Here is a 21,589-nt window from a genome sequence, read left to right on the forward strand (position 1 = left end):
TAAGTTTATTGTTGCTATCAAATGAAGTAATTTATTTAGTATGAAACTTAAATTGTTTATTTTTAAAATATTTTACTTACTTTATTTAAATACCCTTACATTTTTTTATGTGCCCTAAGTGATTTTTTTTTTTTTTTTTTTTTTTTTTTTTTTTTTTTACCAAATTCCACAGTTTTATATTTCAGGAAAGGGCTTTCATTCTGTTTTTCTTAGTAAAGTGAGATTGACTCCTGCCTATCTCAAACAAAAACAGGAAGGGCCTGTGCTAAAATGTAGCATTAAGACAGTCTTTTGGGGCTGGAGAGATGGCTCAGCAGTTAACAGCATCAACTGCTCTTCTAGAGGTCCTGAGTTCAATTCCCAGCAACTACATGGTGGTCACAACCATCTGTAATGGGATCTGATGCCCTCCTCTGGTGTGTCTGAAGACAGTGATAGTGTAATCACATAAAATAAGTAAGTAAATCTTTTGTAAAAAAAAAAAAAAAAAGAGGCAGTCTCTGGAGAACATGTCCCTATACATCGGGGGGCTCTGGTTTCTCAGTGTAGAACTTCTATTCTGGTATCATCTTCACACTCTACCAAGAGAGTCACTGCCAATGACCATCAGTGGCATATCCAGACATATGGCTTATACCTTTAATTCTAGCACTTGGGAGACAGAGGCAGAGGAGGATCTCTGTGATTTCAAAGCTAGCCTGATCTGTATGTGAGTTCCAGAATAGCCAGAGCTACAGTGAGAACCTGTCCAAAAAAAAACAAAAAGAAAAAGGAGGAAGGAGGAGGAAGAAGAGGAGGAAGAGGAGGAGGAAGAAAGAAAGAAAGAAAGAAAGAAAGAAAGAAAGAAAGAAAGAAGAGAAAGAGAGAAAGAAAAGAGGAAAGAAGGAAAGACAAATTTCCCAAGATCATAGAGTATGAAATTCCAGATGTAGATAAAATTTATTTTGTTTTATCTTATTCTAAATTTTTCCCTTGAAATGGCATAAGTATTTTACCCAACTTTTATTTATTTTATAGCAGTATTGGGGATTGAACCAGGGCCTCTTGGATTACACACAGCAACCTTTTAAACTACTGAGGCAGGTTGGAATGTTCACACCTCTGATCACTAGGCTATTAGTAGGGGGAGACATGAGACCTCATTTGTATACTGTAGAATTAGAACCTGGACCGCAGAGCCCAGGCCAAGCAGAGGCCACACTGAGGAGGCAGGTTTCCCTCCTCCCCTCGCCCCCCCTGACATGGACAGCAGGGACAGAGGTGTGGTGTCCACTCCCCTCCTTCCGATCCTTCCATAAGCTCAGCAGGTGGAGAGCGCAGCTTCCTGTCCCCCTGCAGCAGACCACCAGTTTACTGGCTCAGGAGCAGGGGTAATACAGGGCCAGGATAGGCAGGGCAGCTGAATGCGAGTGAGGCCTGAAAGTCTGTGGTTCCCAACAGTTCGGTGTGGCTTGCTGTCCGGGAGGGGGTGCCTTTTTATTCAGACACTGAGAAGGGAAGGTCACAGGAAGTACATATCGGTGTGCTTCCTATGGGTCGTGTCGGACCGTGAAGATCTGAAATGGCAGTGTGGCTTTGGGGTCCAGGGAGCTCCTTCGAGATGTTGGGACCTCAGATACAACTGCAGCACACCTAGCCTGAGAGCTGAGGGAGAGAGCAGGTCTAGCCGACCAAAGTGAGAGAGAGTCAGTTTCTCTTTCTACCCCTTTCTCCGGGTGGTGAGGCTGTCAACTGAGAAGGTGACCAAGCCCAGGAGGAAGGGCTATCCAGATCACTCTTGGAGACCATGGTGATGGCTGGCAGGTAGCCTAGATCACTTTATTAGTTTCTAGTGGCTGATCAAATACCTGGTTGGTGTCTGCCTACCTCCTTCCTAAAGGAGAAAGCTCCTTTTGGTCAGAGATAGTTCACATGTGGTGGTATGGCTGCTGCCTCTGTGAGCAGGCACATCCCCTATGTGCTCTCCCTTAGCGCAGCCAGAAGGAAGGGGTCCTTAGACTTTTGTGTAGCCTGGTGACATTCAGCCCAGACTTAGCAGGGTTATGTTGAGATTTTTATTGTTGGTTTTGATGATGACAGTAATGTATACATGTCACAGGTGGGGGTGTGCATGAGTGAGCGCAAGTACCCGTAGAGTCTAGAAGAGGACGTCAGAGTGTATAGGGCTGGAGGTGCAGGTACCTGGAGCTACCTGCTGTGGGTGCTGGGAAAGCCAGACAGGCTCTTAACCACTGAGCCAGTATTTTACATTTTCAGAAGCCCTGAGTTAATCACTCAGCTGGTGTTTGCCATTCAAGCCTGAGAATCCAAGCTCATTCTCATGGAAAAAAGCCAGATACAGTGGTGCCATCTCTAACCCCAGTATGTTCAGGGCATGATGGGAAAATCACCCAGAGGTTCGAAGGCCAACACACAAATACAGTCACATGACACAGCAAAAACAAGAGAGAACCTGCCCCAACAAGGTAGAAGGAGAGAACCAACCCCCTAAAGTTATCCTCTGGCCTGAACATACTGTGGCATCTATGTATCTGCACACACACACACACACTAAAATAATAACTCATTACAATTAAAAAAGTAAAAATACATAGGTATGTCAAGGGAATAAATTACTTCAAGTAATTAAAGTAACTCAATCACTTAGAATTAAGTGATTCTCAAAACTTAGCTATGATATGGCATTATGCTTTTCATTGATGTAGAAGAAAGTGTCAACTTAGGTGAGGAGTTGGTTACATCTGTAATCTCAAAGTAGCAGTAAGGTAGAGAGAGTAATCCCGGGTATTTGGGACAGTATTGTTGGTTCTTTGGGCAAGGGAAGGCGCTGCTGGTATAACCACTGCCTCGTAACCCTAAAGGATGTTCTAAAGCTGAGAGGTTTGTGGATGAAGATTCACGGACTCTGAATTCTATTTATAGGTGCTCCTAAATTGAGAATTGAGAAGCCTCGTCTGGGCTCTGCTTGTCCCAGGTTCCTATCTACTTAATATTCTTCTCAGTGCTAGCACCTGGTTTATTTTGTATTTTCCTTGTCCTCTTTACCTGTCATGGGCTCTAGAAACTATATAAAACCACCCTTTCTTTTCCATGGCTACATCTCTTGTTGTAGAAGCTGACAAACATGGCTACCCAAATGCCATGAAGCCTACATGGCAAAAAGCCCAGAAGCAGAAGAACACAACGCTTGTGGCTTCCCTAGCAAGGCTGCCAAGCCCCAGGCTCTTCTGACCTTCTCCCCACACCACCCGGGCCTATATAGTTCAGCCATGTTTGTCTGCAAGGGGCTAACCCTGCTTTCTGGCATTGCTTTCTGAGATGCAGGCAGGAAGAGAGAAGAACAGGGGCAGCGGAGAAAGATAGCCTTTATCTCAAGGCAGGCTGGGAGCTGGTCTGTAGGAATCCGATCACTGTCCCAGTCAGCAGTAAAGCAGAAGGGAGAGGAGATGCTGAAGAAGCGGGCTTCCCGACGCCCTCATTGCTAGCCACTAGGTACTGGCTGTGCCCAAGCTGGCAGGCCCTGTCACCTCTAAGTCCCCATCATGTGTGTAATCTCAATAAAGCCAGGTTTTCTCCCACTTCCTCCAGCCATGCTGATCGGTTTCTGCATTCTAAGAGAGTCCGCAGTGGCCCGGAGGTCTCTAGGATGGCCCCTCATTTGGCAGAGAGCTAAAGGTGTAAATGACTCACTGAGGTCATGTGGTGATACGTGTACCGATATCACTGAGGTGGCAGTACTGACAGCTGCTGCCTCTGCACACCCTGCACACCATACATAGCTGTCAGTCAACACGCATTGCGTAGAGTTGTACTGGCTGCTTTTGTGTGTCAACTTGACACAAGCTGGAGTTATCGCAGAGAAAGGAGCCTCCCTTGAGGAATTGCCTCCATGAGACCCAGCTGTGGGGCATTTTCTCAATTAGTGATCTAGGGTGGGAGGGCCCCTTGTGGGTGGTGCCATCCCTGGGCTGGTAGTCTTGGGTTCTATAAGAGAGCAAGCTGAGCAAGCCAGAGGAAGCAAGCCAGTAAGGAACATCCCTCCATGGCCTCTGCATCAGCTCCTGCTTCTTGACCTGCTTGAGTTTCAGTCCTGACTTCCTTTGGTGATGAACAGCAATGTGGAAGTGTAAGCTGAATAGACCCTTTCCTCCCCAACTTGCCTCTTGGTCATGATGTTTTGTGCAGGAATAGAAAACCCTGACTAAAACAATAGTCCCCTTAGCTCCTCCCCCACCAAGATAAAATAACTGCAACTCATGTCAGGAAATCAGGGCAATAAGATACACATCTTTGACCTGACCCAGCCATGGCTGAACTGGTACCATCCCCCACCCAGCAAACGCTGTGGAAGTGAGGTTAGCCCTCCTTAAGGCGTTTGCCTTTCTGTTGCCCTCGGCTCTGAGTTTGGCTTCCAGGTATTCTTCTGCTATACAGTGCTTTAAGTGCGCGTGCTCCTGTCTGAATTTGATCGAATTCTTTTTAGGGCTCAGATTCCTAGCTGGGGTCAGCATTCCCAGGTTCTTCTCTCATTGTCGTCTTCAGCACATGGCTTGAGTGATACGGCCTCCGTGAACGGCCTTTTGGGACTCGTGGGCTAAAGCGTACTGTGGTGATCAGTGGCCTGACCGCTACTCCACCAAGTCACGCCGTCAAATCGCTCTCCCTCCCTTCCTGCCTCACAGCCCCGTGGAGTCACATGACCATGGTCTGGTTTCCTCTCACTTGTGTGTCTTCCTGCCACAGTCTCTGCACCTGCTGTGGTTATTGTCTAGCGTTGTGGTGCCCTCCCCTTCTTACAGATGAACTTCTCCGAAGCTCTCAGTCTAGGCCTCACAGTACCAAGAACCTCTTCCCGTACCGCTGACCTCCTGTTGATTTGGCTGATTTTGCCCTGGATCATTAAAAAAACAACCCACGCCTATACCTTTTTTTTTCTTTTGTTTTTTGTTTGTTTGTTTGTTTGTTTGTTTTTTTCATGACTGGGTTTCTCTGTATAGCCCTGGCTGTCCTGGAACTCACTCTGTAGACCAGGCTGGCCTTGAACTCAGAAGTCTGCCTGCCTCTGCCTCCCAAGCTCTGAGATTAAAGGCGTGGGCCACTATTGCCCAGCACCTTTTTTTTTTTTAACCAATCCTTTATCATACTGTCTTGTTATATACATCTTACAGCTGTGTGTTCTAGGGGTGTTTTAAGACAGGATCCCAGCTCACCTACTCATTCATCTCTGCCTTCCAAGTGCTAGGACTGCAGGTGTCTGCCACAATACTTGGCTAGCATGTGTAATGTAGTTGCATGGTTTCTAAAAGTGTTCACCTTGAAGACTTCTAGGAAGCCACCTTCCGGGGTTGGGGGCAGCGGGGAGGCTTAGTGAGTTAAGGTGTTTGTTGTGCAAGCATGAACACCTGAGTTCAGTTCACCAGCACCTACATAAAAGCTGGTGTGTTATCGTGTACCCCAAAGCCCATTGCTAGAGGGAGGTGGAGACAGGGCCTGTTGCCCAGGGAACCTGAGGTTCCGAGAACTTCACCTCAGTGAGAAACCCTGTCTCCAAAAACCCAAAAGACTGCTCAGCAGTTAAGAGTGTAGACAGCTCTAGCTGAGAACCCAAGTTCTGTTCCCAGCTTCCAATTCAGGCCCCTGGCAACTGCTTGTAAGTCCTGCTCCAGGAAGATCTATGCCTCTGACCTCTGGGCACCCACTCTCACACACCCACACACAACAGATACATACCCCAAATTTAAAACCATTCCTTTGGGAATAATTAAGGTGGAAATCAATAAAAGATAGTGTCAGCACACGCACACGTGCATGTGCACACACACACACTCAGACCCATACGCACACATTCACAGATACAGGAGGGGGGCTGGTATGAACCAAATCCATGATAGCGGACAGGCTGCACATAGATGTCATCAGCTGGGAAACTGAGGCAGAGGGACATAGGGAAAGCAGACTTATCTGTTGCATGTTATATGGACTGCACTGGATTTTCAGGGCTAGGGGAGAAGTCCTAAGAACTCAGGATGGGGCTGGAAAGAGAGCTCAGTGGTTAAGAGCACTGACTGCTCTTTCAGAGGTCCTGAGTTCAAGTCCCAGTAACCACATAGTGGCTCACAACCATCTGCAATGGGACCCGATGCCCTCATCTGGTGGGTCTGAAGACAGTTACAGTGTACTCATAGAAATACAATAAATAAATAAATACTTGATTTGTCAAAAACAAAACAAAACACACCAGAATGCAGAACAAGTAAGAAGGGGCAGTTATCTGAGAGGGTGAGGGCAGTGGTTGAAGAACACGGGTCTATTTACGACTTTGGGAAAGGGCTTTCTCTAACGACTCTAGGGCCAAACCCAGCCTGGGATTGCAACATCAGGGAGGCCCGAAATGAGCTGTTCAAGCTGGACTCCTAGAGGCTTGACCTTTCGTATGAAATTTTATCACAAACCCTAGTTAGACGCCTTTCCTCGGAGTGGGGACCTAGTGTTACTGGCCGATAAGTTGAGCCTCTGCCCTACATGGAAAGACTGGGACCACTGCATCCCGCAGGTGTTGGTAGCAGTAGTGACTCCCCTAAGGGCCGTCTCTGTGCCTTTTCACCATGTTTGATCCCATGATTTTCAGATAGACAGATGTCGATAGGATGAGCGCGGTCAGGCAGGGGGCTACCCAGGTCCTCACTTCTTTTCTGTCACCCTCTTTCCCCAGGAGTCCGAGGGCATCTCCTGCCACTACTGGTCCCTGTTTGATGGCCACGCAGGCTCGGGGGCTGCCGTGGTGGCATCGCGCCTGCTGCAGCACCACATCACACAGCAGCTGCAGGAAATCGTGGAAATCCTGAAGAACTCCGCCATCCTTCCCCCGACCTGCCTCGGGGAGGAGCCAGAGAGCACGCCGGCCCACGGCAGGACCCTAACCCGCGCAGCCTCACTGCGTGGAGGTGTGGGTGCCCCCGGCTCCCCTAGCACACCACCTACGCGCTTCTTCACAGAGAAGAAGATCCCGCATGAGTGCTTGGTCATCGGGGCCCTGGAGAGCGCCTTCAAGGAAATGGTAGGTATCGCTGGGAACGGATGTGGCTCAAGCCAGAACTTCCTTACTGGGAAGGTGTCACTGAAGCCAAAGTCTTCCTGCCTTCTTTCACCTGTGTGTCTCTCTTCTGCAACAAAGCTTATTAAAAAGTCATAGCAAGATACAGTGTCTGGAATAATTGCCAGCAGAAATTAAGGCCGTGGAAGAGGGCAAGCACAGGGTATGCCCTACTTATTAAATGCATGCCTTATCCCTTCTGTTTCATCAGACGCCTGTTGACATCAGGTTAGGTATGGTTCAAACTAATTGAAATGTGAGCGTGGACTGCCATCTGCTTTACATATGTACAGAGTCCAGGTATTTGGGAAACCATGCTCAGTAAGACGGTCACAAGTACCCTTCCTTTAAAACTCAGCACAGACTGGTGTGCACGTGCAGTTAATCCCAGCCGGGTGCAGGCAGAGGCAGGCGGATCTCAGAGTTTGAAGCCAGCCTGGTTACCCAGTTCCAGACCAGCTAAGACTATGCAATGAAACCTTGTTTGAAAGAAATGGGGTTGAAGGGGTGGGGCTTGGTTAGTGGTGTAACACTGGCTAATAGATAGTGCCCTGAGAAAACGGAGGGAAGGGAAAAGATCCACATGGCTTTAGTTTTCCCAGGGCCTGGTTTCCTTTGTGTTTTGCTGTCTGGGTGGGTCAGGTCAAGGAATGCAGCTCCCGAGCATATAATCTGGTAGAGTGGTCCTGGTTGTCCCTCTGCCTGGCAGTAAGGCCATGGATGCAGTATACCACGTGACCTCCCCCAGCTCTGACTTCACTTTTCACTGAGGCAGGCATTGATCCTCTCCCCTAAGCAGCAACCTGCGTGCAGGTACAGTAGGGACTCCTTAAGTGTGTTTAGAAAGACTTTCAGGAGGCCAGTGGTCAGCAGTGCTTTTAAAACCTGAACTTGGTGGCCAGCCGTTCAGTAAAGCATGGGTGGCTAGAAACACATCACCTAAAGTAATGTCCACCTTCGCAGCCCAGGACCATAAGGCCACACCCCATGCCCTAGTCAGAGGAGGAAACTGGGCAAGAGTACACATGGTTCCTGATGTATTTATAAGAAACAAAGTTTATATGTTAATAGCTCAAGTTTACCTCTGTGTAACTCCAGCTCATCCTTCCTTGGCCTGTTTTAATCTCTGAACACATGCATTTGATTATTAAGGAGTATAAAAGGCACACCCTGTGGAAAAGATGTAGTAGGAGGAAGACTGGGGGTCAGGGTAGAAAAATTGACTCCTAAATATTCCTCCTGGCTGCTATAGAAGCTAAGATGTTGGCAAGTATGTCCAAGTGATGCACAAAACTGTGGAGTTTAACAGAGGCAACCACTTGCCAGTGACCTCTCCCTGCAGTGAGAGAAAAGGATCGAAAACTGGGGGTGGGGAGGGGTGACCTTGTCAGTGGCTGCTGGGGCTGCCAAACTTCTTTTGCCTGGAACGCTGTATTGTCAAGTCTATCCACTAGAGGCCAGTGTCGCATTGATGAAGACCTCCCCAGGAACAGCTGCGCTTCCAATGTGAAGCTTAGTCAGATGAAGACCCAAGAAGGCACCCAAGGCTTGTCTTCTCAAGTTATTCAACTTTAGGCAGTTCACTGCCTGAAATTTCTTGTGAAAACTCTGCGTGTGTGTGTGTGTGTGTGTGTGTGTATGTAAATAAATACCTAGGATATGTAATTTTTATGTCATCCAACCAGTCAATAAGCATTTGCTAAGAAACAACTCTGTCAGACCTGAATGGGAGTAGAAGAAAGACTAAAATAGAAATGGTCAGGTATTCAGCGAGTGAAACACAAATAGGAAGGAGAGAAGGGAAAGTTAAGAGTTCTGAGTTAAAACTCAGGAGAGCAGGCAAGTTGAACGCTGCTCTGTGGTGGAAGTTCTGAGGCTGCCCAGACAAGTGGGGGCTCCTGGGAGTGGCAAGTGCATTATCTAAGTAGAGGGACAGTTTTCTCTCCCATCACCCTGGCATGACTCAGGTTTCCTGGTAGGTTCCTGGCCAGATGATTGACAGGTCAGGCTGGACTCACTCCTAAAGGAATAGAGAGAAGTGTGTAATGTTCTCACCTTGGAAGCAGAGGGGACCACTATGTCTCTACCGGGACCCAGAGTTAGATTCCACCCTTTTGACCAGGAGGCATAAGGAAGAATAAAGCAGTTGGATGGTTTCCTTTCTTACTTTTCCCTGGGGAGACGGAAGGTGGTGCCCATTCCTCCATGTCCTCAAAAGCTCCTACTCCCTGGAGCATCGTGCCATATCCCAGTATCAAAAGCTCCTACTCCCTGGAGCACCGTGCCATACCCCAGTATCACTACTGTGATGTTCTAAATTATGTCAAAGCCTGTCCCAAAAAATGATGATAGCACTCCAACGTGAATTTGGAAATCCCAACCCAGAACAAGGAGCTCCTGTCTCTAGGGCACATGGGTAGTGTTCACAAAGTTTAGACCAACAGAAGGGGAAAAAAAGGGCATGATTTGAACATGAAAAGGCATGATATGAACAGGAAAAGGCATGACTTGAACAGGAGGTGGCAACAGCAGCTCACACACCCTATGTTTCTCTGAAACAGTTCCTTTGCTCAGGTTGTCTGCATAGTGTGAGACATGTGGAGAGACGGTGACCTCTGACCGCTGGCATGTAACACTCGCCATGCATGCTATCGGGGACAGGCTTAGCTCTACAACCCTTTTATGGTGTCATGTCTTGGATATGACTTCCTATTGGGAGGGTCAGTTCCTCCTCTTTCCACTACGGAAAGCCAACTGTGGTTTCCTGAAAGGAGAATCTCGGAAACTTAGCCACTGGGGTGAGCTTCAGAACTGACAGCGTAGAGACTGTTTCAGTACCCTCAGAGTAATAGCCACAAGGTTACTGTCACCTCATATAAAACCTGTTTTCTTCCCTGCCTCTCCTGCGAATAGGTGTTTCGGGGGATTCTCTGTCTCAAGGCAAAGCCTGGAGGTTTTTTTTGTTTTTTTGTTTTGTTTTGTTTTTTGAAATGCTAAATGTAGCCAAATTCCTTATCTCCAATCTTATGGGTTCAAGTCCACTTTCTAATAGTGCTTGGGTTAACAGCTAGGTTGTTTCTTGGCCCAGGGCAACAAGTGTGAATGAAATAACCATTCTGAGTCCTAGTTCCAACCACCCCCACCACACACAGACACCCCACACAACCATCTACAAAGAATGTTCAGGATGAATAGACAGCACTTCAGACTCATAAAAGGAGTTGACTCCATCACTGGGGTGGCTGTCAAAGAATGGGAACATGAAAGACGTGAGTGCCAGTGTTTTGTTGAAGCCTATTAAGCTGCTCCTCTCGGACAAAAGAATGGAACCTACCTCTGGCCTTGAATAGAGACTTGACGTCTCTCATCTGCTCAAAACTGCACCCATTTTCTCCTTCCCCAAGAATTAGCCTAGCTTGTGGTGCCACACACCCGCCCCGAGGGAGACATGGCTCACCTGAGAGCACGCTAAGGCTATGCATGGAGGGATAGTAGCCACTTAATTAAATACTGTACTTAGTAGGAGCCCTTCTCTCACAACAGGGCCTCGTGGAGCCTCCACCCAACAGCCTGCCTACCCTTCCATTTCCTTCTTTCTTCCTCAAGCCTAACTATGTTTCCCCCGACACTCTGATCTGCCTCGATTTTCTCTGAAGCCCCCTCCTTCTTTGCCAGCCTTCTTGGACCCCACCTCGAAAGGCACAGGCTTCTCTCCCCTGCTTCCCCAGCTGCCAAGACTACAGTTTGCCTGCCCTGGTTTTCCTCTCAGAGTCTAAAAAGAAATTGTCCTGAGGCTTCCTTCTTCTGACTCTAGTTCTAAATTATTTTACTGAGAATCCAAAAGGGAACCCCAGTTTTCCAGTAACATGGTGCATACAAGTTCTTCGCACCTGAAGAGAATGTCCTAGAAACTTTTTTTTAAGGGGGAAAATATCTTTCTTAAGATTTGCTTTTGTTTTATGTATATGGTGTTTTATCTACATGTATGTCTGTGTGCCATATGTATACAATATCCAAAAAGAAAAAAAAAATGGTGTCAGATCCCCTTGGAATTCTAGTTACAGATGATTGAAAAGCACCACATGGTTGCTGGGAATTGAACTCAGGACTCCTGGAAGAGCAGTCAGTGGACGGAGCCATCTCTCCAACCCCCAAAATGGCAATGTTTTAACTTGAAAAGCGACTACACATATTCTAGTACAGGCAAATGTGGGTGCTGGTATATAATGATGTTATAAAAGCATAAGAGTTAATACAAGGCTAATTACTAATTTATGAAGTCTGGAATTTCAGTTAGCCTGTTCATGGTAAGTTTAAAACATAAGCTTCTTTATTTAAGCTTAGTTTGTTTAGTCTTTGCAACAGAAAAGCTCTTCTAGGAAGGGATGTGTAATTCCACATTTGGTCAGCAGGTGGTAATATTGGACAGACCCGGTTTTTTAATTTTCTTTTTTTTTTCTTTGAAACTCATTGCCCAGCTGGCAGATGGCCTTGTTCTCAGAATCAGCCAGGATGAGACCCGGATACTGAAACCATGCAGGAGCTTATTGTTTGTGACTGACACTATTAGCAGAATGCTCGGAACCATATTATAAGCCAGCCAGGGGTTGCTGCCATGTATATTAAAACTGCCTAGCGCTGGCTTTCTTCTGCTGACCTACAGCGCTTTCTTTTCACAACCTGGAACTGGTGAGCAACAAAGGCTGGGCCTGGAGTTGGGTCATCTCCAAGACTTTCAAATCAAATTCCATTCTGGGTAATAGATGTGCTTTTTCTTGCAATTCTTTCTTGTTGAGTGAGCCTCCCTTTACACATATTCTCTGCCCCCATTCCTTGTTACAGGAACAACAAAAATAGCAATAAAACCAGGCAGCTTAAGAACTGGCTCTTTTCTTTGATTCAGAGGTGAGCCTCGCCATAACATAGTGTCTAAGCAGTGGCAACAGAGTAACTTAGCTTCGCTCAGTAACACGTTGCCTCCACTGGGCATCAGGACTCTGGATTGCCAGTCAGGGAGTCAGTTTGGTGGCCCTTTCCCATGTAGACCACACTTGGAAGGTAGGTGTTTTGCTAGCAAGTTGTTCTAGATGTATGTCTTGGAATCCACTGGCAGCAAAAATGGAGAGAAGTCCTGGAGCTCTTGCTCAGCACACAGCGTTAAACAGCTTTTCTCCTGATCACATTAGCTTGTGGAAAAGATACCTAAAACTCAAGGACTTCAAAAAATAGACATTGTGATTTTTTTTTTTTAAACCCAAAGTGCAAAACGCTTAGCCCAATTTGAAAGATTGAGGGTTTTGAAAGGGAAAGGCGGTTAATTCCACAGTAAATATATCTTTATTGACTGCATTTATCATGTTTAATCTCATAGTAAAAGAGCCACCCAGATGGTCCTTAAATGTTCCTTTTAGTACAAAGACTTTCTGAATCTTCTAGAGAGGAGTAGGTGGTGTGGGTAGGAAAAAAAATAAATGTGCTATTTTGGCTTCTAGGGAGGAGGGGAGAGAAGCAATTATTTTTAGAATCTGTTCTAGTTGCACACAGTTTTAGAAGAAATGGAAGAGTATGTGTTAATGTCAGTGAATCCTTCGGGGTGGGGGATGAAGTCTGCAGAAACACACCATGCCAATCCTGGTGATGGTGTGCTGGCAGAGAACATACTTCTAATTACTGTGTGTGCACGTGTGTATCCCCTCACAGGTGTGGGGGAGGGGCTGGTCAGACCATGCATGTGGGAGCAGGACTTCTTGGGTTAAAAAGTAGTTAGACTTGAATCCATTCTTCATAAGAAAGTATCATCGCTTATTCAGAGAAAGGTACAGAAAGAATATGCAGTTGAAATGTAGAAAAGGCAGGAGCAAATTAAATAAAGTATGTGTGTGTGTGTGTGTGTGTGTGTGTGTGTGTGTGTAGAGAGAGAGAGAGGAGACAGACAGACACAGAACCATGCTGTTAATTTATATTAAGGTACAAGCGAAATAAACTAACCATTAAAAGTAAATATGAACTCCACTGCCATACCAGAACATCTTATTGTTGACCACTGTCTTGTTTCCCCCACCCCCGAAGATTAAGTCATTTTAAATTCAGACTTCTTACATGATAAGTAATGTTCCCACTTATGATCCAGAATAAGCTTATTTGCTTCGATCCCTAGCGGATTTTTTGCCATGAACAGCCCTTTAACATGGACTCTCTGTGTAGGGTTTTTTTTTTTTTTTTTGGCCTCTTTTGGATTACACTAATAATTGATTTAAGCCTATCAGACATCATTCAGATTCCAGTCCATATGCAGCTTGCAAACACTTGGATGTTTAAAGAATTTTTAATAAATAGTGCCTTTCATTCAGACTTACATATTCAAACAAATATTGATGGAAACTAAGAGGAAATAATTTCCATAGCTTGAACTGTGCTTTTTAGTATACGGAAAAAGTGATGTTGGATATGGAGTTGATTTACCAGCTTATGTTTTTATTATATATTAAATGTATATTATATTTTAAATATATATATATATCAACCTTTTTAGCTTTTGATACACAAAATTAGCAAATCTTCCCACAGAGGAATTCTCTGTATTCTAGAAGCTAGACAGAAAAATCCCGATCTCTTGGTGTTCTCTCTCCCCTCTCTTCCATGAGAGAATGCCCCACGGAGCCACATGCCCCTCCTACCCTTCACTCTAGTCCACTGGCAGTCAGCCTTGGCAAGGGTTCTGATCCCGTTGGTATCTCTATGCATCAGCTTGGAAAACATGGTATGAGTAGGAACCTCTTTCTCCTTTCGTGGGTAAGGTGGTGAGATGTTGGTTTGGAAATCCAGACTATTTTTTTTAAGTCTATTCCTTTATTTGTCCGTTTAATAATCACTTATGAACACAATGTTTAACTGGCCTGATAGAGATGTGCTGGGTCTGAAGGGCACAAGCATGGCCACTGCTGTTAATTCTGAAGTTTCCAGGCTGTGAGAAGGATCCTGTGGCTGTGGCTAAGGCCCACCCCCTCCCCATGCACCTAATTTAATCCTCTTATCAGTCCTTAAGGAGACAGTCTATAGAGCATTTAAGTGAGTAAATGCTAAAGGGTAGTGTAGTCCATCGAACAGCGCTCATGCTTGGCCCCTCTGCAGCCCTTGAAGCTGCTGTCCTCTCCTGCAAAGGCTCCTTGGTTCTCTTAAATTCCCTTAACACCCCCCCATGCCCTCCCCCACTCCCCCAAGCCTTACCATGGCTCCTCCACTTCCCACCTGTTCTCCCTCCTGCATGGCTTTTTTCTCTACCTCTTTATTTACCATTTTTTAGATAGGGTCTTATTAATAGCCCTAGTCGGCCAGGGACTCATAGCCCTTCTGTATCATGCTCTCGCATGCAAGGACAGCCAAATCCATCTTCTTCGTGTCTTGTTAAGCAGTTGCTGCACCAGTCTGTGCCCTTGGCTGGGGAAGCTATTGCTTGTTCTGTCCCCATTCCTAACCCTGGAGCATAGCCACTGTGGTCCAGTGCTGGATGACTAAATGTTCTCCCTGCCTTCCCCGGGAAGGCCAGCTGAAGCAGCTAACTCCAGTTCCGGGATCTGGGAGTCACAAAAGTACTAGAACCTCATCAGAGTCTCAGGTACCATTTCTCCCTCTTCTCTCTCTCTCTCTCTCTCTCTCTCTCTCTCTCTCTCTCTCTCTCTCTCTTTCTCTCTCTCTTCCTCTCTCTCTCTCACACTCTCTCTCTCGCTCTCTCGCTCTCTCGCTCTCTCGCTCTCTCACTCTCTCGCTCTCTCTCTGCCTCAACAGTGGGTGACTTCCACTGTAGAAAGAGAATTCCACTCAGCTCCTATTTTCCCAGACACAGGCTGTTTGGTTCTTTCAGTAACACAGAATTGTGTTGACGTTGTCTATCAACGGGATGTTGGTCTGCTTTTAGTTTTCCTCAAGTGCTTCATTGTGTGGTAGGTAATGCAGGGTTTAGAAGACAACTGGTATTGGATAGAGGTTCATCTATCCAGGTGAATATGGGTAGTGTCCTCAGTTCCCTGCATCTGAACAACATGTTAATAATGATGGTCCTGAGGCTGTAAGGGCCTCATATAAAGGCACATGCAATGGCTTAGCTGGTGTAGAAAGTATCTGTGGGCTGCTCCAACATTAGGTGCGTGTGAACTGTGGCTATGAAGGAGGAAACTGAGTTTAGAAGCCTCTGTGTTGAATAGCAGAGAATTCATTCTTTAAGTCACCTCTTTTTTACTGAGCCATAAAGGAATTCTTTATTCCTGGCTTTGCATTAAAAGCATGGTTCATATCCAGGTACTTGGCATGCCTAGGCGTATTCGGTGTCCCGGCCTGGCAACTCAGGCAGCCTATGCACAGACTAGATCTCCCATAAGCTGTGGTAGCTGTCAGCTGGCACTTACATTTTTCCTCTTCACACATTTGCCTGGTGTGTCTCTGTGTGTGTGCCCTTTGGTTCCACTCTCTGGTCTGCAGTGGTCTGGTATTTTGGGACATGTCCACCAGAGAAGCCTTCCAGGTTCTGAGGCCTGTCTTCTGGAAGCACATCCACCTGGGAGACTGTGCCAAGTGAAGGAAGAAAGGCTTTCTTTAGTCACAAGCCCTGCGCGACTGCACTAACTTTACTTTCTTCTCCAGGACCTTCAAATCGAGCGAGAGAGGAGCGCATATAACATATCTGGCGGCTGCACGGCTCTCATTGTGGTCTGCCTTCTGGGGAAGCTCTACGTGGCAAATGCTGGTGACAGCAGGTGAGCCCGAGAGCCATCCGGTTCTTACTAACAGCCATTTCTCTCACAGTGTCTACCTGCGATTTAAACGATTTAAAAGAAAATTATTCTGGTTGGGATTAAATGTGGGAAGTACAAGCTTCCTGCATCTTGACAGGAGTATATTTGGTTGGTTGGCTGGTTGGTTGGTTGGTTGGTTGGTTGGTTGGTTGGTTGGTTGGTTCATTGGTTGGTTTTGTATAGCCCTGGCTGTTCTAGAACTTACTCTGTAGACCAGGTTGGCCTCAAACTCAGAGATCCACTTGCCTCTGCCTTCCAAGTGCTGGGATTAAAGGCTAGAAATACATTTAAAAACAATCAGGTTGCTCTCTTGCTCCCTCTCTTACTCTCTTACTCTTATTCTTGCCTCTTGCCCTCCTTCTCTCCCTCCCTTACCCCTCTCTCCACATGGCCATGGCTGGCCTCTCCTTCTCCCCTCTCTCCCTCTCTCTACCTTTCTATAATAAATGCCTTAAAATAAAAAAAATAAAAATAAAAATAAACCATTCAGGTTGCTGTTGAAAGGATGAAAGGCTTGTGACTTGCGCAGAGCTGCAGCTGGTGTGTGCAGCTAGAACTCATCTAAACAGTAATGTTCAAATGGCTTTTTGGCTTTAGAACCTGATTTTTAATAAAAGCATAGCCTAGTCATGATATTGGAGAGCTGGAGAGAAGAGGGAAGGGATGGGAAGAGGAGAGGAGGGGAGGGAGGGGAAAAGAGGGGGCTGCATGGAACAAGTGTGTGGAGAGACCCTGGCCACTCCCCTGCAATCTGAAGCTCCCCACAGGAACTTGACATTGGCCTCCCTCCCAGGCGCTCCAATGCTTCTCCTTTTATGTGTATGCCTTTGGGAGTTCTATGTGTGAGTGTGTGTGCATGTGAGTGTGTGTGAATGTGTATGTGTGTCTGTGCATGTGTGTATGTGTGCATATACTATATATATTATATACTATATGCCATATATACTATTGTCTCTACATAGCATATATATGTCGTATGTGACATATACAGAGAAGAGAGAGAACAGGTGACATTATATAATATATACTATATACATATAAAACTATACTATGCTCTACATATGTCATTTATACTATACTCTGTATGACATATATATGGCATATGTGACACATAGATACATTAAACTATATATACTATACTCTATCCATGTGACATATATGTCAAATGATATATATGGAGTATTTGTGACATACATATGGAATGTAGTATATATATGACATAGGGAATATAGTGTAGCATATCTAGTTCACATAGCATTTGGAAGAAAGAAGATAAATTTAGGCTTTAATCATCATAATAAATGGCACTTGTTTACAGTAATGCTTTTTCCATATTGGTGTGGGGAATGATTGCATCACAGACTTTTTAAAAATGTGGCAAAGTGGCTGACAGTCTGACAAGACCTTTCCCTAGACAGTGACAGTTTTGAAAATGACGAGGGCTGGACTCTAAAACATTTAGACAGCCATTGCCCAACAATGGCTGCTATCTTGGGATCCCATTATTCCCTTAGGTCCCGGGGACCACCGACCTGTCCCCTTGCCTCTCCAGTCCTCCTCGGATCCCTCTCCCCACCTTCCCTTTCACCTGATTATTCTCTTGCTGATGCTCAGTAGTTTAGAAGACAACCCTCTTGATGCAATCAAGAACTCCACTCTAATCTTTCTTCCATTTACACAGAGGAGACCTAGGTGAGGAGTCTCCATTGCTCTTCTCCCAGTAAGACATCTCTATTCCTGACCTTCACCCCTGAAGATCATAGAAAACAGCAGAGAAAGGGCTGCCAAGCAACAAGAGCGCTTTCAGAAGTCCATTTATTCGGGAAGAATATGTGGATTTTCAGTTTGAGACAACGCTAACCTCGGGTTTCAGTGTAAAATTGTGCCCAATAGATGGCAGGGTATTTGAGACACTGTTTATCCCATGGTTTCTGCCCCCAGTGCCCACTGAGGTTCACCAGCTCAGATGTCCCCACAATGGATGAAGAAATGAACGGGAGCCATCAAGAGTCAGTAGCCTCAGGAAGGAGCTGGCCATCCCAGCTTTACAGGGACAAGGCTAGGGGGGAACCACTAAAGTAAGCACTAGGCCAGAGTGGCAGGAAGCCTTGAAAAAGGTGTCCTTTCTCTTCCCACGTTTTGTCAGGCTTCTCATTGGTTGAGCACACCTGGCTCTAGCCAACAAACAGGTAGCACTGGCGAGCTTATGGGGCACAGTCAAGGTCACGGGTAGGGCAAATGGAAAGCAGTCGGCTGCCTGTCACTTCCTTCTTCAAATAGAGTTTAGCAGCTCTACCCAGAAATCGGTAGCTTGTACGTGGACAGTGAGGGCAAGATGGTGGCCTCTTATTCAGTCCTAGATCCTAAACTTGTTGAAGATGGCAGGCAGAGGTGGCGGCTCATGTCTGCTCTCAGAGGGACTGGATGTGTGATCCAGCCTTGTGCTCATACTCCGTGTCATTCCTAGTCTATTAACATGAGTTTGCTTCCCTAGTCCTAGGCCCTAAGGAAGCGACTGACAATCCAGACCACCGGCCTCTCCTAAGGAGGCACCACCCTCCCACACGACCTGAGGTCCCGGCATTATCTCTATGACAGTATCCAGAATATCTTTAGCTTGGATTGTCCTTTTTAAAGCTAGCCTCTCCTCAGTGCCTCGACTATATTTTTTTAGGAGTCTTTGCCTTGGGAGGCAGGCCTAGCCAAGAGATGGCTTGTGCATCCCTGTCTGGAACCTGTCGTTTCTCTGTGTTCATCTCTTGAGCTTTTTATCCTGGGTTCCACTCTCCAGCCCTTGGTTTCCACATGTGTAAATATATTGGCATTGGACTACAAGTCATCTAGAATCTATGGCTTGCTAAAGGTTGAGCTAGGGGAGTGACGCTTTTGGAAAGCGAAGTCGTGCTGCTTTGACCAGTCTTTGTGACAGTTCTTAGAGCTTTGTAACATCTTTCTTAGAGCCGGTTAAGTTATTAATTTAAACAAGGCCGTGTTTTCTTAAGTGCTCATAAAAATGTTTTATATTTACATCTAATTATAAAAGCCTAATAGAAGCCGGGCGGTGGTGGCACACGCCTTTAATCCCAGCACTTGGGAGGCAGAGGCAGGCGGATTTCTGAGTTTGAGGCCAGTCTGGTCTACAGAGTGAGTTCCAGGACAGTCAGGGCTACACAGAGAAACCCTGTCTCAAAAAACCAAAAAAAAAAAAAAAAAAAGCCTAATAGATACCCATTTTCTTAATAAAGCTGTGGTGCACAGAATAAAAATTATCATACAACCCAGGAAGTTTAAATCATATTTGTGGTTCTCCAACCCCAGTGTCCAAATACAAAGTTGGGGTTTTATAGCTAATTGGTTGGGTTTGGCATCTACATGCGGCTCATAATTCATAAGGGACAATGGGAGCTGGTGTCTTATTAAGCTCACCCAGTGCTCACTTATGGAATGCTTACTTGTTAGTGCATTACTACTTGCTGTTAGATACTGGCGTCATCTTAGACCATCGTAGTGGACTTCATATACTAATGGTATGTCTAGGGCATTTCAGTTTAAAAACATTGTTACTCTCGGGAAAGAACTAGTAGGCCACCACCCACCTATCTTCGAGACTGTGGGTTATCATTTACGAACAAGCAGTCAGGAATCCAAAGACTCGAGTAAAATAGTAATACTAGCTTGGTGATGCTTAGAGCTGAGAGAAGATTCTGGCAATTAGTCAGGGCCCTGATTAATTAGGTGCTAATTTTATTTCATTGGTAGATAATAACTGTCATGTGTTTATCCTTCAAGACTTGACAGTTTATAGGGTGAAAAATAAATCTTTCGTTGTGTGTGCCCTACCGTGTAATTACTTACAGAATAATGAGAGAAGCTCTGCACTGGTTTGATTGAGGAGCCACCCGGGTCAAGGGCTGTTTTCAGGGCCACTTCTCTGTGTGGTGTCTGCTTTACCATCAGGCCTTGCACAGGCTCCCGGTTGCCTTCAGGACATGTTGCTGGCAGAGTCTGTGGCTTACCCGTGTCTGACTCGGTAACCATATTCTATGTACAGCAGCGGGTGACTCATCCGAGGTAGCCTGGTCCTCTGAGGGGGCAGACGTCCCTTCCGTTGGTAGCTGAGCTCTTCAGCCATACAGAAAACATGCAGCATCGGCAAGATGCTCCGTTCCTTCATGGCTCCCAGTCGGCTTTTTGGGTTGTGCTCCTCTTCGGTTCTGGCTCCATTTCAGAGGACCATTTCATTTTGTTTCTAGAGGACTCTGGTACCGCGGAGGCAAAGCTGTTACTGCTTGCTGCAGACGATGTCTAAAGGTTTCGAAGCTGAGACTGGGTAAACTCATTCCGACTAAAGGAAGGCAGTTTCGAATCTTTAGCATCTTGATGCCACACCTGCGAGCGTTGTAGCAACAGGCAGCAGTGAGGCAGCTAGGTGCTGGGCGCCTTGCTTAATACCAGGGCAAGGTCATGTTTGATTCGGTCAATGATAGGGTGAGAAGTAGGAAATGCTGCTCTCAGGTATATGCGGTTTATAAGAAGCAACTTTCCCAAGGTCCCCAGCTACTAAGGAACAGAGCTGCCATGACACCCAGGACTAGAGTAAGAGAGCCAGGTCCTCAGGGACTAAACCCACCCATCTATCCACGCTAAGACCCTAAGGCAGGAATTTCTAGCTAACGTTTTTATTCCCTGTACACTCATACACGAAATACTGACACACTTCATATTCAGTGGCACCTCAGGGTTTACCCAGAATGCATTATGGGTATACGTAAGTGGATATAGCTACGTTTAGAAACCTTTTTCTCCTGAGACTGAGTCTATGTAGCACAGGCTTACCGTCACTTCCTCATTGTCCTGTCTCTGTTTTCTGTGTGCTAGGATGGTGGTGGTCATACATGGCCATGCCCGGCTCCTAGAGATTAATGTAAGTGGGCTGCATTTGTCTTGGTTACTTTTTTGTTACTGTGATGAAACACCATGACCAAGGTAACTTACAAAGGAGTTTGTTTAGGAGGTTTTGGAGTAGAGTCTGTGGCCATCATGGGTGGGACTGTGGTAAGTATGGAGCTTACTGGAGCAGTAACTGAGGTACACAGTGTGCTCCGTAGTAGCAGGTAGTGAGAGCAAACCCAAATTGGTGCAAGTCTTTTGAAAACTCAAAGCCTAACCCAGTGACACACCTCCTTTCAATAAGGTCACACCTCCTGATCCTTCCCAAACGTTTCTACCAACTGGAGACCAGGTATTCAAATATATGAGTCTATTCTCACTCAAATCGCCCCAAATGTCCATCATCAAGCTTCGGGTGACCTAACCAGTTCCTTTATAGTGTTGAAAAAAGATGTTTTTCAGAACAAGAACAGTCAACTTCCTAAAGTTCACAGGTTTGGGGGCCATTTTCATTCTGAAGATAGTCCCGTTGGAAACAACGTCAGCTGCCTCTGAGCCTCCTGTGTGGCCTAACAATGATACCAAGCAGCTCTCCCACAGAGTCATACTTCCATTCAGTGGATTTATGGACTTTGAAAGTAAACCTGAAGACTCCTGAGAACATGAGGTGGCATGCTTAAAATTCTCCTGGAGAAGGTGGAGAGACCAAGGGCGTAGTCACCTATTAGCTCCCGTGCAAGAGCAAGCAAGCAACCGTTGGACTAGGTGTGTCCAACCACCTGAGTTTAAAAAAGAAAATTGAATGAAAAAAAAAAAA

General features: G+C 45.9%; 1 protein-coding gene across 1 annotated transcript in view; it reads left to right on the forward strand.

Annotated features, from left to right (window-relative positions):
* Ppm1h (protein phosphatase, Mg2+/Mn2+ dependent 1H) overlaps positions 1–21,589 on the forward strand; it is a 276,682-nt gene that overhangs the window by 133,380 nt on the left and 121,713 nt on the right. The window contains exons 3-4 of the mRNA XM_031350264.1: positions 6,713–7,057; positions 15,731–15,843. Of these exons, the coding sequence (XP_031206124.1) occupies positions 6,713–7,057; positions 15,731–15,843 (458 nt within the window). The remainder of the gene's footprint in view (positions 1–6,712; positions 7,058–15,730; positions 15,844–21,589) is intronic.

The sequence above is a fragment of the Mastomys coucha genome, unplaced genomic scaffold (assembly GCF_008632895.1).
Source record: "Mastomys coucha isolate ucsf_1 unplaced genomic scaffold, UCSF_Mcou_1 pScaffold4, whole genome shotgun sequence".
Classification (NCBI taxonomy): domain Eukaryota; kingdom Metazoa; phylum Chordata; class Mammalia; order Rodentia; family Muridae; genus Mastomys; species Mastomys coucha.